Source organism: Chinchilla lanigera, unplaced genomic scaffold (genome assembly GCF_000276665.1).
Source record: "Chinchilla lanigera isolate Chin_1 unplaced genomic scaffold, ChiLan1.0 scaffold00099, whole genome shotgun sequence".
NCBI classification, from domain to species: domain Eukaryota; kingdom Metazoa; phylum Chordata; class Mammalia; order Rodentia; family Chinchillidae; genus Chinchilla; species Chinchilla lanigera.
The window spans coordinates 2,797,638-2,813,452 of NW_004955500.1; the positions used below are offsets into that span (position 1 = coordinate 2,797,638).

Consider the following 15,815-nt stretch of genomic DNA (forward strand, 5'->3'; position numbering starts at 1 on the left):
TTTTTTTATTTTTTTATCTTAAAGAGAAAATAACAAAACAACAATGGAGACAAAAACAAAAACAATACAGAAACAACAAGAAAGATACATGACCTCAAAACAAAATGATAGGAATTAACAATGGTTGCTATATTACATACTGTTATCTTCAACAAAATTGCTTAGTCCATCAGACATAAGAATGCAAGATTGATCAAACAACCAAAGACAGTAATAAGTAATAATTTAAAAAAAAAAATCACTGGAAACGATACAGAGCTTCACTATACAAGATGGTAGGAATTTAATAATGGTTCTTATACTACATATTGTTGTCTTCAAATCAGTCATTCGATTACCAGACACAAGCATGCAAAATTGGTCAAGAAAAAAGAGAATTCTAAGCATTAACTGTTCCTTTCAATAAACCACAGACATCAGCAATACACCTATCCCAGCTATTCTTATATATCCATATAAATTTTGTTTTCCATTTTAAAGAGAAAAGAAAAACAAAATAACAACATTCTAATTTTAATAAGACTATAATATAGTCCTACATCTATGTAATGTTATATTACATAACATTAATACTTTAATTTCATCTACTGAATGTTTCAAAAGGATTAAATTAAATATTTAATTTGGTTGACAATCTACTACATCAAACAAACAGGGCAACAGCTGATTAAAAGTTGAAGGCAAATAATGAACAGAGTGTCGAAATACAGAGCAATCACATCCTTGGATGAACAAACTCTTGTTACAAGACTCACCCTTGGAGAAAACCTACCATCCCAGGACCACAGCTGGTTCCATCTGCCAGGGGCATGTGATGTGTGCGGCAGCCCTTGTGAGCACCCTCTGAGCTTGTGCACCACAGACGCCGGCACTGTTTCTGCAGAGCAACGAAAGGCAGGTGAACAACACCACACGGAGCAAGTCTAGGACACCAACTGATTAGCTGATCTACTTCCTGACTTTAGGGTCAAATTTGGAAATAATCCGCAAATATCCTTACTGAATATTTTCTAGTCATTGATTTCCTCGAAGCACCACAAAATGGCATCATTTACATTCAAAAAAATTGTAACTGTTCCTTTCAATAAACCAATAAAAATTAGTAGTACAATTATCTTAGCTATCTTGTGGTATATATATTTCCCTTCTTATATCTGGTAACCTGAACAACTGCTTTGAAGACAACAATATGCAACAGAACAACCACTGCTGAATTCCTATCATGTTGGGTTTTTTTGAAATTCTGTATCGTTTCTAATGTTTTTTATTATTTTTTATTCTCTTTAAAATTAAAAAAAAATTAAGCTCTGTTCCTACAGGGAACAATGGGAGAAATGAGTCAGAGTTGAAATATTCAAAATTATGTGAGATGTATTCTTTCTCTCTTTACGAGATATTTTTCTAAAGGACTTCTTTGTTGTTAAATGTTATTCATAAAGGGTTTTCAAAACCCCTTTTGATGCAACGGTGGAATGTATGAATAATGTGCATGGAAATGCATTATAATGTCCTAGAGTTTCCTATTTTATGAATACAATGCATACTTTCAAATTCTGAACATAGGACTCTGATATTTTCACATGAAGTCCACAGAGGGTCACAGGAGCAACGCCGAATGTCTTATTTTGAATTTAAATTAAAGTTTATCTAGTAGATAAATAACCAAATATTTCAGTGGAAATTGGAAGTACCTCATCTGGGAAAAAATCTCCAAAATAAATTATAAAGTAATAGCTTCATGAAAACTAAATAATATGCCCCCAATTTAATTCTCTTGGATCCAAATCTATGTAAAATAAAATGTAGTCTATTAGACTCCTGCGGCCTTTAAAACAACTCACTAGCAAATTATCTACCTTTTACCCTTTACCGAGGGCTCAGGTCAGGTAATGTGAGGAGAGACTGCAGTTGATATGAAGATATTTTAGTTAGATACTGCCTTCCAGTATCTAACATGAAAACATGTTATTTATTTGTCCACAGAAAGGATTTATCCCTCAACTATTTAGCTTTAGTGGTTTAGACCTTGTCACTGTATTTGGAGGAAAGAATTACTACTGATAATAATAACATCAATAGATCCAACCATATTATCACTTACATGTGAAAAACCATGCATTTATATTTTTACCATCTATCAATACACTATGCAGTCTACATTCTATTGTTATTAGCAGTTAGTTTGCAGTGTAGAAGAAGAAGGGAAGGAAAGAGATGGTGGGATGGGTGAAAGAGGAGTGCGAATCAGCAGGAGGGGAGGTGGGCAGAAGAAATAATAATAGGCAACAATATTAGATGAGGGGTCAAGTTCTGTGGACGGTCTCTTGGTTGGAACAAAGGGTGAGTGCTGAAGGCTTGAAGAAGGTATCTGCAGGATAAGGATGGGATGTAGAAGGAGGGAGGTGGACTCTGGAGCTGAGGAGAGCTACATGGCTGTCAGAACTTACTGATGCATTTGTGGACCTACAAAGCGGAGAAGTGGCAAGGGAGGGCAAGGGGCCTGGGTAAGATAAGAAGAGCGAAAAGAATAAGAGAGAGGACAGAAGATTAATTAATACAACAGAAGGTGGGAGTAACTGAGAGAGAAGAACATAGGGAAAAACTTGAAAGAAGAATTTGAAAAGTGAGAAAAACAAGTAAAAAATAAGAAAACAACACTGCTACGGAAGCCCGAGTGGAAGAAACAAAGTAGACAAGAAGAGGGAAAGAAAAGAAAGAACTAAATCAAAGCAGAGAGAGCGAGGGCGAAACTGCAACGGGAACCCAGATCAAACACTCCGAGAGAATGTAGACCCGGTTCCCACACGACCGCTACAGCATGAAGCCCACTGACCACACAGTTCCCTTCTCGTCTTAGTTGCTGTCTGACTGCAGATAGCACACCAATTTCCCCTCTTTTCCTTTGCACTCAAAACCCAAACTAATCCAGTCTCAAGAATTCTCCGCTAAAGCCAGCAAGCAGAAGCTGATGCTGTCCCTAGGCGTGGTTTGAGGACTCTCCCCCACCCCCAAGTGTGATAACGGCGTCACTGGGCATTTGTGGGTGCCAGCAGGGATCCGTGGGAGTCAGCAGGCATCCATAAGAGACCACAGGCACCACTCCCTTGTTCATCCTCTCTTCCCAGAGAGGAGAGAGTTCCCTTCTCAGCAGTAAGTGCTGGTGAGGATGCCACCAGGTAGCAGCACTCCCTAGGAGTTATGGTTTGCGTCTGGATGTCCCCTCAAAGCCTCATGCAGTCATGGGGTGGGCTTTTAGAGTTTATGATTGGCCCATGATCCAATGCTGGGATTACGGGTGTGAGCGCTACACTGGCCCTGGGGAGGATAGTTTCCATATGTAAGGGACAGAAAAAGGCTGCTTGCTGCCACTTTTCCCTTTTGCTCTTGCTGCTTTTGCTGTCTTCCGCTGCCATGAACGGTTGCCCTCTGAAATGCGCCACCCTGCCTTGGAGCCAGCCAAGTGTGGACTGAAACCTCCACAAACTGTAAATAAACCTTTCCTTCCTTAATTTTGGGCATCAGGTATTTTGTCTCGGCAACAAGAGAAAAGTAACCAGGACAGTAGTGTTTGGAGGAGAGGTGATGGGAAGAAAGGGCCAGTACTGCACGTGCAGAGTCTGTCCAGAGTCCAACAGCACTTCTGTTCTCCCAGGCTGTGTGGAATGTGTTCACAATGGCTGCTCCCCAAGGGCATGGGGCCTGGAGCAGTGCAGGTCAGCTATGGTGGTGCCACTTCCCTTTGCAGCAGTATAGATAGTTGGTTTGATCTACATGTACAGTCTTTCCAATCAATTTTCTATTTCAGGGTATAAATCCCTCCCCCCAATTACAGAGTATCTGTGGCTCCAGTGAATCTTTTCTGAGCACCTCTGATGTGACACCTCCTCTCGTCAGCCATGTTGGATCTTAATGATATATTTTAACTGCAACTTTAAGGTCATTTTAAACAAAAGGTTCAAACTGTGCTTACCAAATAAGGACATACTTGTGATCCAGGACCAAACATAAGTTCACACTGTCTGTTTACATCGTACATTAGGCCCGGGAGTTGTGGAGACAGGTCATATATCCTTCCACTTGGCTTGTCGAGAAGACACTCTCCATAACCAGTGCTGCACGGACAGAAAACAAACATTCTGAATACACATGGACTTCAGACTAACACGCTCTCCTATGGTTTCTGTAGCTCTTCCCCTTCAAACAGAACATGCATACTTTCCACAACTTAAAAACCAATTCATATTAACGTCAGTATAGCAACATTCCCACACACAGTAACAGCCTCACAGCTTACAAAGGGCTTCTAATATGCTTATCTGTGTTTGGTCCCCACAACTAACTAGAACATGCAATTTTTTAAAAAATAGGTGAGAGGATGTTATTCAATGATACAGCACTTGCCTCACATAGGCAACACACACATGTGTGTACATAATAAACAAATTCATCAGAATATAATTTATATCAAATTCTGGGTCTATTTTGCTATCCAATGGTAATGCCTCAAATGTAATGTGCAAATTGTCAAAATGCTGTAAAAATAAAAATGAGTTTTTAAATCACTTGAGAAAGGATATTTCCAGTTATAAACCAAAAAAAAAAAAAAAAAAGGAAATTTCAAGAAGTTTCATGCTGTCTTCAATTCAAGAAGTTTCTTCAAGAAGGACCAAAGCAGAACCAAGATCACTGCTTTGGGAGCTAACATTTTGACCCTATCACTTGATGTACGGCAGTGAACAAATTATTGAATCACACCGAGTTTAAGTTTCCTCATGAGTGAACTGAGAGCAGTAGTATTTATCTGGTAGTTTAGAATACACTCATATACCATGTAGAGATTTTTAGGCTAATCATGAAACACAAATAACATAGTGGTCCCATGAGATTATACAGACCTAAAAACTCCTATCTGCCTAGCGACATTGTACATCCTAACGTTGCAGTGACACATTACCCGCGTCTGTAGTAATGCTGCTGAAAATGAAGCTACTATACTGACAGCTGTATAAAAGCATCTTGCACAGAATTATGTCAAGTATGTAATACCTGATAGTAAATGACTTACTAAATTATGCATTTAGTACTGTACTTTCTATCATTATTTTAGAATGCACTCCTACTTATAAAAATTTTGCTGTAGAGCTACATGCCCATCCAAATATATGCCAGCAGCCGCTTCATGTTTCTCATGTTTACTCATCAAATGATTGACTGACACTATTTAGGTTTGTGCAAATCCACTCTGTGATGTCTGCACAACAACAGATGCACTCCAGGACACATTGCTCGGGCAAGGTATCGGTCATTAAGTGACACACAGCTGTACATGATATATTAAAACAACAGTACAGTGCTAAATTGCATGGGCTATATATACATTACTCCTATTGTTTCATAAAATGTCCAACCTACAGAAAACTATGAAAATGTTTAGCTATTCTTCATGGGCTAAAATCAACAATTTGTTCCACTGTAATAATCAAAGGCAATAATTTTGGGAACTTTTATTGGCTAAAAGGACATTAATTTTTTCAATAAGATGTACATGTAACTTTTAAAATCTCTATCAAGGAGAATCCAAATATTTCCCCCTTTCAAGAATAAGCACATTATGTGATATTTTCATTAATATGTAACTTAACCACTGATCACAGTTATATGCAGTCATGTACCAATCAGCAACTGTATGTTAAGCTTTTACATCGAATTCCCTTAGAAGGATAAATTTTCACCAATGGTGATAATTACAGGTTGTAATTATTAACACATTTTCCAAAGCAGCTTTAGTTCTTCCCATACCTTTCATCCAGACAGAACTACTTCTAAGTATCAAGACAGAAGTAAAATACTAATGTTGTTAAATTGGTGATCAAAATATACAGCAGAAGACATGAAATAGTACTATATGTATGCAAAAGGCAGTTCTGGCTTGCCTTTTTGGATACCTCAATAACTATGGTAAAGACAGCTTTGGGAAAAGAAATTGGGAAGCAGAAAACTGATAGGTCAAGAAATGAAAGGCAGGGAAAACCTGGATCCGCCTCCTCTGTTCAGAGGTAGGAAGAACGGAAAGCTGGAGACCCCACATCTCTGTGGGTTTTGAGAACTATTTACTTGTTTGACTTCAAGAGTACCTCAAACCTGAGGCACTCAACCACATCTCAAAATATTGCTCAGTAACCTCTGAAAAGGTCAAAAACACAACAGGAAGGCATGACTGCCACTAAGTCTCTCCCAAACAGAATTTTCAGCACAAGAAAGGATCCAAAGATTTTTAAAAAGATACACAGGTCCTATTGCAATGAAAACATTTTTTAGTAAAGAGGTGAAATAATGGACACATGCATCATTTTTATTGCTTTTAAATTTCTACAATACGATGAAAGCAGGCTTACATCTGAACAATTAAAAAACAAACTGAGCCACATTAAAAGAGCATAGAAACTACAAATTTATAGTCACATCTATGTTCAATTACTCAACATAAGCAATATAAATTCAGACTTACTCTAGGAATTCAGTGATATACTTCTGACTACATTTTGACCAGGTCCAAGGATTTGAATCGTAATTTAAAGTTGGGGCCATTACATGATATTGATGTTTATTTCCAACTTCTTTACACTTAAAACTATCATCATGTGGAACATTAAATCTAAAAATAAAAATAAACACTTAAGAAAGCTGTAAAACTGTACATAGCATTAATAATATATTTCTTATAAGTGTATTATAGTAGAATGTAAAATATAGGTAAGTCTGGTTACATCAGATCTCGTATGCTGGAACTCTCCATCAGCACACATACAAACATAATTCCGTGTTTAGAAGTAAACAGCACAAGGTTATGCTTCTGATCAGTCAGCAGTGTGCTCTGTTGATCTGGCAGGTGAGTCTAAACAAGAAACATACTGGGAATACGGCTCACCTCCTCACAATATGGGCATAGAATTCACATAAACAATGACTGAAAGTTTCAACATCGATATCCTAAGGAGAAATATGCAGATGTATTAGGTAAGGTGATACTGCACTAAGTTCTAGGCCATTGACTATTGCTACAGGATCTTTCCTCATGGACTCTGCCATACCATGATACCCATCTATTTTCTATGAAGCAACCTAAGCACTGCCTCTGATCTGTAATTAATCAGGGCTGCTCAGTAGAACTGGAAATAATAAAAAAAAAAAAAATTCCAAAGGGCAAGCAAATCATTAGAACAAGAGCAAAGATATGTAATTAGCAGGTCAAAAACAGATCGTTCACTGTCTTTTGCAGACTTAAGCATAACCTCAAGGCTAGGAGGAATGCTGAAATCCTCTAATTCAAGTTTTTACCTGTTGAAATTTGCTATTTAAATTACTTTATTTATTAAACTACTCACCAATAATCTAGAGATACCTAGGGTTTCTGAGGAAGGAAATAAATGTCTAAGATAGCACTTCCTGTAAGGACAAACATCTAGTTAGCAGCTCTGGAAACCAGCAAATGGTGCTTCCCAGACGTTGCTACAGTAACTCGGGGGCCATCCTCACCCTTCCCCACCACTTCAAAAACAACTTAGAAAACCGAGTGTGCAATCTGCTGATGGCACGAGCTATTGCTAGGCTAACAAGGACCCAAAGGTGTGCTAGTTCCCTCAGAAATCTCCACTTCAAGTTACTCTACATGAATGCACTCATGATGTCTAAAGGCATGACCTGCAAAATACATGTGGTCAAACTAAGACAGCCAACTGTAGCCTCAATTCGTTTCTAGGCGATAACAAAGAAAGTCCACCAAGATACACACTGGGGATACATTTAGCTCATGTAGATCATTTTTCAGAGGCTGTTTTAGGGCTCTCCGAGTTCTCACGGGCGCTCCCAGGACGTTCTGGCAAATCATAGTCACCACTCTGCCAGCACAGAAGCCCCAGCCGAATTTTAGCAAAGCAAGAATGGATAAGAGCACCTCCACTCTTTATAACAAACAATGGGGTTGGGAGGCAGAGAGGGGACGGAGCCTTCAAAAATCTTTTAGTAAATGAGAAATTCCTGTGTGCGTCCTCTGCTGAGGCTCTGAGCTACAAAAACAAGAAAGAAGTTGACTTCACAAGTATTCTTGGGAGTTCCCCAGCCCCTTCAGGCTTTCCCACAAGATGGCGGAGGACAGTACCTGCTCATACACAGGATGACAAGAAATAGAGGCCAGGAGTGCTTTCAGGCAACCTAGTAAGTAAAAGAAAGAAAAGGATTCCCAAGTTCTGGGCTTTTGTGTTTAATCTGTGGATCTGTGCAGCCTCTCTGACCTAACACAGATGTTAAAAGAACCAGGATCAGCATGTAAGGGAAGAAAATTACACCACTAGTATTTTATGAAGAAATAAAGGTGCTAATTATTCGACTGAATAAATAACGTCATGCATTCTGCACAATGACAGACAGAAGGTGCCTCGCCGGGTGACGGGGTACTTACACGTGCCCGAGCTCATGGGCGATAGTAAAGGCAGCACTGAGTCCATTTTCTTCGCTAACAGAGCAGCTCCGCAAAGGGTCACACAGTGTACCCAACTCTGCTAAGCCTGAAAAATTCCACATCTGAGTTTACTCAAAATGGAAAATACCACCAAAAACACACAGCAAGAACTAAATTTCAACGTGTTTAACCACTGGAATTACTACTTGGACATGGATGCACAGTTGGATGATTTTAAGGTGAAAGAACAAACACTGGATTGACTTTTCTTCCGTTAAACTCCTTTTAGTGAATCCTTGGATTCTTTTACTTGAGAAAATAATGCAACAATATGGGGTGAGCAGATAATTTTTAAAAATATAAGAAAAATAACAAAGATAATTGATTTAGTAGGAAAGGCAACGAATTATAAAGTAACATTAGAAAAACTAGTAAGAGAAGAAGATAGCACAGAATACTATAAATTTAGGAAGTTCCTTTAACTTTTGAAGCTTGAAACACCATAGAAATATACAATTATCACATGATAAGGAATAAAATATGTTAAGTGCTTAGAATGGCATCTGCCATTTGATAGATGCTAAATAAAACACAATTATGATACGATTACTGCAAACCCTCAGTAATCATATAACTATTCCAGCAACAATATAGGTTATCATATATTAGGATCTTTTCATTCCATATAAAAAAATAATATGCAGCTCAAATATTCCATAGAAAGAGGAAGATGGTATAAACTGGATGGCCAGCAAAGACAGCAATAATGAGTCTACAGGGTCAGCTAAAAATAATACAGAATAAGAAAATCAAAATAAATATTCATTACAACAAGGTCCATTCTATCATCAATCAATTTCACTTTTCACTTAGTTTTAATTTAATATAATGCTACGGTTTTTGCTAATCCATCCTCCAATATTCAGTTATACACTTACCTGCCCTCCTGTCATAACTCCTTTCACAAAAGAGAATGCATTTCATAGATAAGATAGAAGAAGTTAGTTTCCTACTGTAAAGTTTTTGCATTCAGAAACTTCTTAATGCACAGGTGAATGTGTAATTAACCTCTCTTCTAGGTATTCTTTGATTCATAAGAATTAAAAACATTTAAGATAGATTTCCTAACAATTGGAATGCGGTAGGAGAAATGTGCAGTAGGAGAAATGACAGTTGAATGAAGCAATCTGAAAAGGCTGGGAAAAAGTCAACCACAAGAATATTAACCAAATCAGAAATGATTTTTCATCTTTCTGAACTTACTGCCAAAAAGCCTTGCCTGGGCACACACCCCTGCCCTTCCCAACCCACCCGCAAAGAGCATTTTCTTAGTTAAAATCAAGACCATGAGCAAGGAAGGAAAGAAGGGAGAACTTTTCTTTAAAAAGGACTGTAAAGACTATGACTATAAAAGACAAAAACCTGTAAAAGTCTCTGGAGAATATGAGGGAATTCCTGTTTTCCTTAAGATCTTAAAATTCATGCTTACAAGTGTAGTTTCTTAGTCAATTCTCATCTTGTTGTGTATTTTTCAATTGTCCTAAGTTTCAGGTAAATGCATTTCTTTTATGGATAGTCTATCCCCATGCTTTATTTCACTGATATTTTTAATCTACCAAATGGATCACTTCCAATATGTTTGTCTTGAGCTGTACAGATGTTTGGAACACAGAACTGAATCTATTACCCCTCTAACTGTGTATTTCATGCTTTATCATTCTCTGTGTGCTGAACATTTCCATCACATAAGATTATGAGACTGTATATTGCATATGATTAGAGACCAGGCTCCAATTTCCACATCAACAGGCAACACCAACAAAAACTGAAGCGCACGGTCTATTGTGGTACCAAGCTGCTGGTTGACAGTTTCTAACTGGATTCATTCAAGCTGAGTCAGGATTCTTCAAATGTTTTCATAGAGAGAAAGGAGCACGGGCTCAAATGTGATAGAGTTTCTCTGTCTGAAGGGTGAGATACTCTGTAGAGTCACCCAGTCTAGCATCTTGAAGCACGAACAACATTTTTCATATATTTTGTAAAACATGCTCAGGAACTTGGGCAACAGCACATACACAAGGAGGCACAGCAAGAAACCCGGTCATCGCTGCTAGCATTTTGTGCTTGTCATTAGTAGCCTTTCATGGCTTATTTTTAAAATATATTTTAGATGAGAAAATAAGATATTAATTCTTTTTTTATTTTAAAGAGAATAGTTTTTAAAAAGAACAATAGCAAAATACCAACATCACAGACATAAAACAAAGCAAGGGAAAATTATTCATCCTCATCTATAAAACTTCAATGACACTGGTACTTACTTCGTGGTTTGCTCTGAAGATCAAGTAAGTTAAATCATGGGAAACCCTAATATGGTGAGGAGATGTAGGAAGCACAAAGCCATGTTAGCTGTCACCATTATCATTATCCTTGAGCAGTGGATAATAGTAATGATTTCACCTTCACAGTCTACTTCCTAAATGTCACTATAATTTGTGTGCCTCGGGCCGGGGGGAAACTACCACAGCATAAATGGGAATCAGGAGACCACCCACTTCCTGTAGGAGCAGCCTAGCATGCCTAACAGTAAGCAATTTAAAAACAGTGAGAACAGCAACCCTTCAGTAAAAGTTTGTACTACTTCAAGTCTAAAGATGTGAAAAAAGACTGTAGATAACGTATGAGATATATTTAATATTATTATTAAATGGCTAGTCCATAATATAGACCTAACAAACACAGAGAACAGTTTGTAGGGTGGAGAGAATTCAGTTTGCTATCAAATTAGAGCACCAGGCATCTATTTTCACAACTGTGGACGATTAGTTTCTAAGAAACTTCCTAGTATGAAAAGTAGGTACATGATTTATTGGAACTATTAAGTCTTTACCTCTGAAACTTAACACACATATTCTCTCTGTCTTTCAAATACATAAGCAGATAAACGCACGCTCACACACACACACACACACAGTGAGCTAAATCTCAAGTGGTAAGCAATGAATAGTAAAGTTAGAAGATATTCTAAGGGCAAATACTGATAAATGGAACATAATGCACAGATGAAGAGATTGCTAGAGGAAGCTTCAAAGTAGATGTGGATCCTGACTCTTCTGCTTTAAGCCAGGTACCCCAATTGTGAACACCCTTTGAATTGCAATAAAAGGTGAAAACCTTCCAGAAGAAAAGCATGTCTGAGCTGCTATGTCCAGCTTTACTTCAAATTAATCCACTTAATATTAAGTAAGGTGAGATCACAGTCAAAGACCCTGAAACATACATACAAGTCAGCATAAGTTAGCAAAATGACACATTTAGCCATCAAGTATTTTAGATATAGGTATTTTCACAAACAAAATAGAAATAAAATTATTTCATGTAAAATGTTAAAGGAAATATTCAGTTACAAATACAAACAAATATTTTTAAAGAAAAATGAATAGGTTGGTTTTGAATAAGACCTACTCATAATATTAGTTTTCAATTTGAATCTATATATTACAATGGTAAATGTGAAGAATGAATGAAAGATTAAACTAGATGTAGCCAAAAAGAGAGATGGTAAAACAGAAATTACAGTGCTTGAATGAAGCGCAAAGAGTAAAAAAGAAAAATAAAAGAAGACATGGATAACAGAATGAGAAGTCAATATATACATAATTAGGGGCCCAAGGTAAAAGTGGATTAAATTAAATGACAAAATTTGAAGAAAAAAAATGAAAAATAAATGGAAGTTTCCAGAACTGCTGAAAGATAACCATTAATTGAGGATTTACGTATGTCTAAGCAGGATAAATAAACACAAGTTTAATTAAACTGCATTATATCCAAGACAAAGAGAAAACCTCACTAAAAAACAATTGAAAAAGATCACCTAAGAATCTGTAGTTAAATAGACTATAATTCACAATAGCAAATGGTAGAAGACAGAGCAAGAATACATTAAAAATACTTAGAAGATAACTAGAATTGCTTCCTAGAAAGCTATATTTTCAAAATCAGAATGTATCTAAAATATTTCTAAAGACATCAAAATAGATAATTTACCACTATTTCACTAAATAAAAATTTAAAGGATATTATTCAGTGGAAAAAAGGAAAACGATCTCAGAAATCTAGGATTTAAGATAAAAAATTTATTGAAATTCTGTATACATGGACAACAAATTTAAATATTGACTCTAAAACAATGTCTAACATTCAAGGCTTACAAAATGACAGAAATAAAATAGTAAACAGGAATACTTTGTAAATTAAGGGGAAGCTGAACTCAGTAACTACAATACAAAAGCAGACAGACCAATGTTTCCAATTTTTAAAGGGCCATTATATTCAATAATTTTAAAATATAAATATATGTTGACTTCAAGAAAAAAAAAAAGCTCCAGTACACAAGCACACTGGAAAATCGGGGGGAAAAGATACAGCTACCAAATATCCAACAAGAGAAAGTTAAGGCAATTTATGAAAAAAATACCTATTACTGGAAGATATTTTAAGAGTCCTACTTAAATACATATATAATTTTTTAAAAGAACTGAATGAACCTATAAGTGCTTTATAAGGACTTGACATGCTGGTTCCAAAATATTCATTGGATAAGTAAAAGTCTAAAAATAGTCAAAATACTCTATAAGGATATAAGATGGGGTACATTGTGCACCAGTTGGTAACACTTATTATAGAATAGTAAGAATGAAAATGGTGGGATTGGTGGATGAATTAAATAAAGATTATGCACTCATGAAAGGAAGGGATGATGTGAAAACTCTAACGCATACAGAAATTTGATTATGTCACACTGTAAATTCCAAGAGGAGAAGAATTACTCAATGTATGGTTTAGGAAAGCCCAAATAGAAAGAGAAAAGCCTATCTAAATGGAAAAGGAACTAACAAAAGCTATAACCATCGCTGGTTCCCCTTTGATTGGATATTAACTGTAAATGGATAAATTTAAAAATATATAACAGAATGTCTAGACATTGAGTTACAGAAGAGTTTCTTAAAGATACAAAAAAGCTAACCATAAAAAGAGGTTTATAAATTCTGCTACGTTATATTTTCACAAACAAAAGAATAAAAACCAAACAACAAATTTTAATAGATATTTTAATACCTATAAGCCACAAAGTGCTTCGCACCACGAAGTTATAAATATTTAAAAAGCAGTAAGACAACAACAAATATCACAGCATAAAAATGTACAGTATTTCTTTTATTTATTTCATTCCTTAAAGGAAACAGCGAAGTATATCAAATGTTCAAACTTATCATCAATCAAAAAAATAAAAATTATGACTCTCATGAATTATTCTGTTTTTAGACCACCAAATATGAGAAATCTGAAGATGTCCTCCATTGCCAGGGATATAATAAATGAACTCTTAGACTTTATTAAGAAAGATGTACATTGGTATACCCACTACAAAATAAACTGGCATACTGCGTAAGGTTGAGTACATGTTCAATATTCCTTTTGCAAAATTCCTGGAACCACAGTATTTCATATTTCAGCAATTTTTGAAATTTGGAATATTTATATAGACTTTACCAGTTAAGCATCCCTAATCTAAAAATCAAAACTCTAAATTGCTTTACAATTTGGAAAATAAAATTTTTTTATTTCTTGAGACAGGGTCTCACTCTGTAGTTTAGGCTGGCCTTGAAGTTACCATGTAGCCCAGGCTGGCCTTGAACACATGGCGATCCTCCTGCCTCAGCCTCCCTCTCTGCTGGGATTACAGGCATGTGGCAACACACGCAGCTAAAAATCTGAAACTTTTAAATGTCATGTAAGCACCCAAAAGTTTCAATTATAAAGCTCAAAATGAAGCAAAACTAAATAATTTCCTGTTCAGAAACACATGCAGTACACAAAAGTATCATTTTTCAAAAGATGGAAGGAATTGACAGATACAAAATTCACAGTACTGGCTCTTCAGTAAAGGCAGAGTAACAGAGTAAGGATGGAAAGTGACAGCAGCAACGGTAGCAACGGAGTTCGAACTCAACACTGGCGGTGGATTCACGGCACTCATTTTATTATTTTGCTTTAATAAAGGTTACGTGTCATCTTCCGTCAATCACATATTACCCAATAAAACACTTTAAATTCAATGTCACACCATGCATAGCATTTGATATTTAGTAATTGACTAATATTAGTTCTTGTATTCTATAAAGTTTACAGAGACAGGATCAAGTAACTGTTATTAAGTACTGTATAGTAACTTACCAAGGTAATTAATTAAAATGATTGAAGAGTCAAATAAAAGAAAAAAATAACAATATTTTAAATAATTCAATAAACAATTATACAGGCTAAATTTGATTGACACAATAACTTACCTAATGTGTCACACTTCTCTCTAGCTCCACAAATGTCTTCCCTTAAAATAAAAGATTTATTTTGAAACATCTTCAGAAATATTTTTGTAACAATTCAAAACAAAAATAAGGATTAATCATGACATTACTAGTACCACAAATAACTTCAAAACTCCAGAGCAATGCATCCTTTGTGCATAAGCAAAAGGTGCGTGAGGGTGGAAAATAGTTGAAGATTTAACCAGGTTCCACAAACAGTTTTCTGTGTATGTTTCACCTTTCTGCCTTCACACAGAATATATAACACTGTTCATTTTCCTCTAAGTATTTCAATGCTGTCGTGAGCTTCAGTTCTCACGTAAAATAATGATCCTCTCAGACATTAGCAAGTTGTTTAAATTGTGCTCCTGCGTTACACTGTATTTAGTCCCTGACCAATCGGTCTAATGGTTCCCTTGTCTATTTCCTACGTTCTCTTCACATGGTGTTTCCCTCCCGTCCCCCACTTAAATGAGTTAACCGCAATCTTTGCTACTTGATCTCTAACTACAGGCAGGACAAAACCATGGGCTGTGACAGAGTAATGTGCATAAATTAAGTCAATTCTGCTTTAGTCTCAAAAACAGAGAAAGTACATGGGCAACATGTCAGCTCTTTCACATGAACTACATTTTTTTCATTTCAAGGTTCTAGAAAGCTGATGTTTCCTTGAGATTTACTTCCAACAAATGATTACTTACTAAACCAATCAACAAAAGAACAAACCTAAGATCTATCTAGCCTCATACTATCAGTGTTACAAAACAAACGGAATTATGAGCACTGTGTAGCAGTGCTTATGAAATGGAGACAATTTTATAATAACCAAAGTCATTTTCATATAAATAAACAGAATTACAAACAACCCTAGCAAAGGTAGTCTGGTAATTCTGGCATGCATTGACCATAAAAAAAAAAAGTAGACAGATAGGTAGACAGACAGACAGACAAACAGACAGACAGACAGGTGATAGACATTTTTAAAAAGT

The 15,815-nt window shown here is 36.1% G+C and overlaps 1 protein-coding gene across 1 annotated transcript in view; it reads right to left on the bottom strand.

Annotated features, from left to right (window-relative positions):
• The window catches only part of Adamts20 (ADAM metallopeptidase with thrombospondin type 1 motif, 20), a gene marked incomplete at its 5' end in the record, with an annotated part of 162,387 nt that overhangs the window by 109,357 nt on the left and 37,215 nt on the right, over window positions 1-15,815 (bottom strand). The window contains 5 exon segments of the mRNA XM_005406579.2: window positions 773-877; window positions 3,971-4,112; window positions 6,509-6,655; window positions 8,459-8,564; window positions 14,809-14,849. Of these exon segments, the coding sequence (XP_005406636.1) occupies window positions 773-877; window positions 3,971-4,112; window positions 6,509-6,655; window positions 8,459-8,564; window positions 14,809-14,849 (541 nt within the window).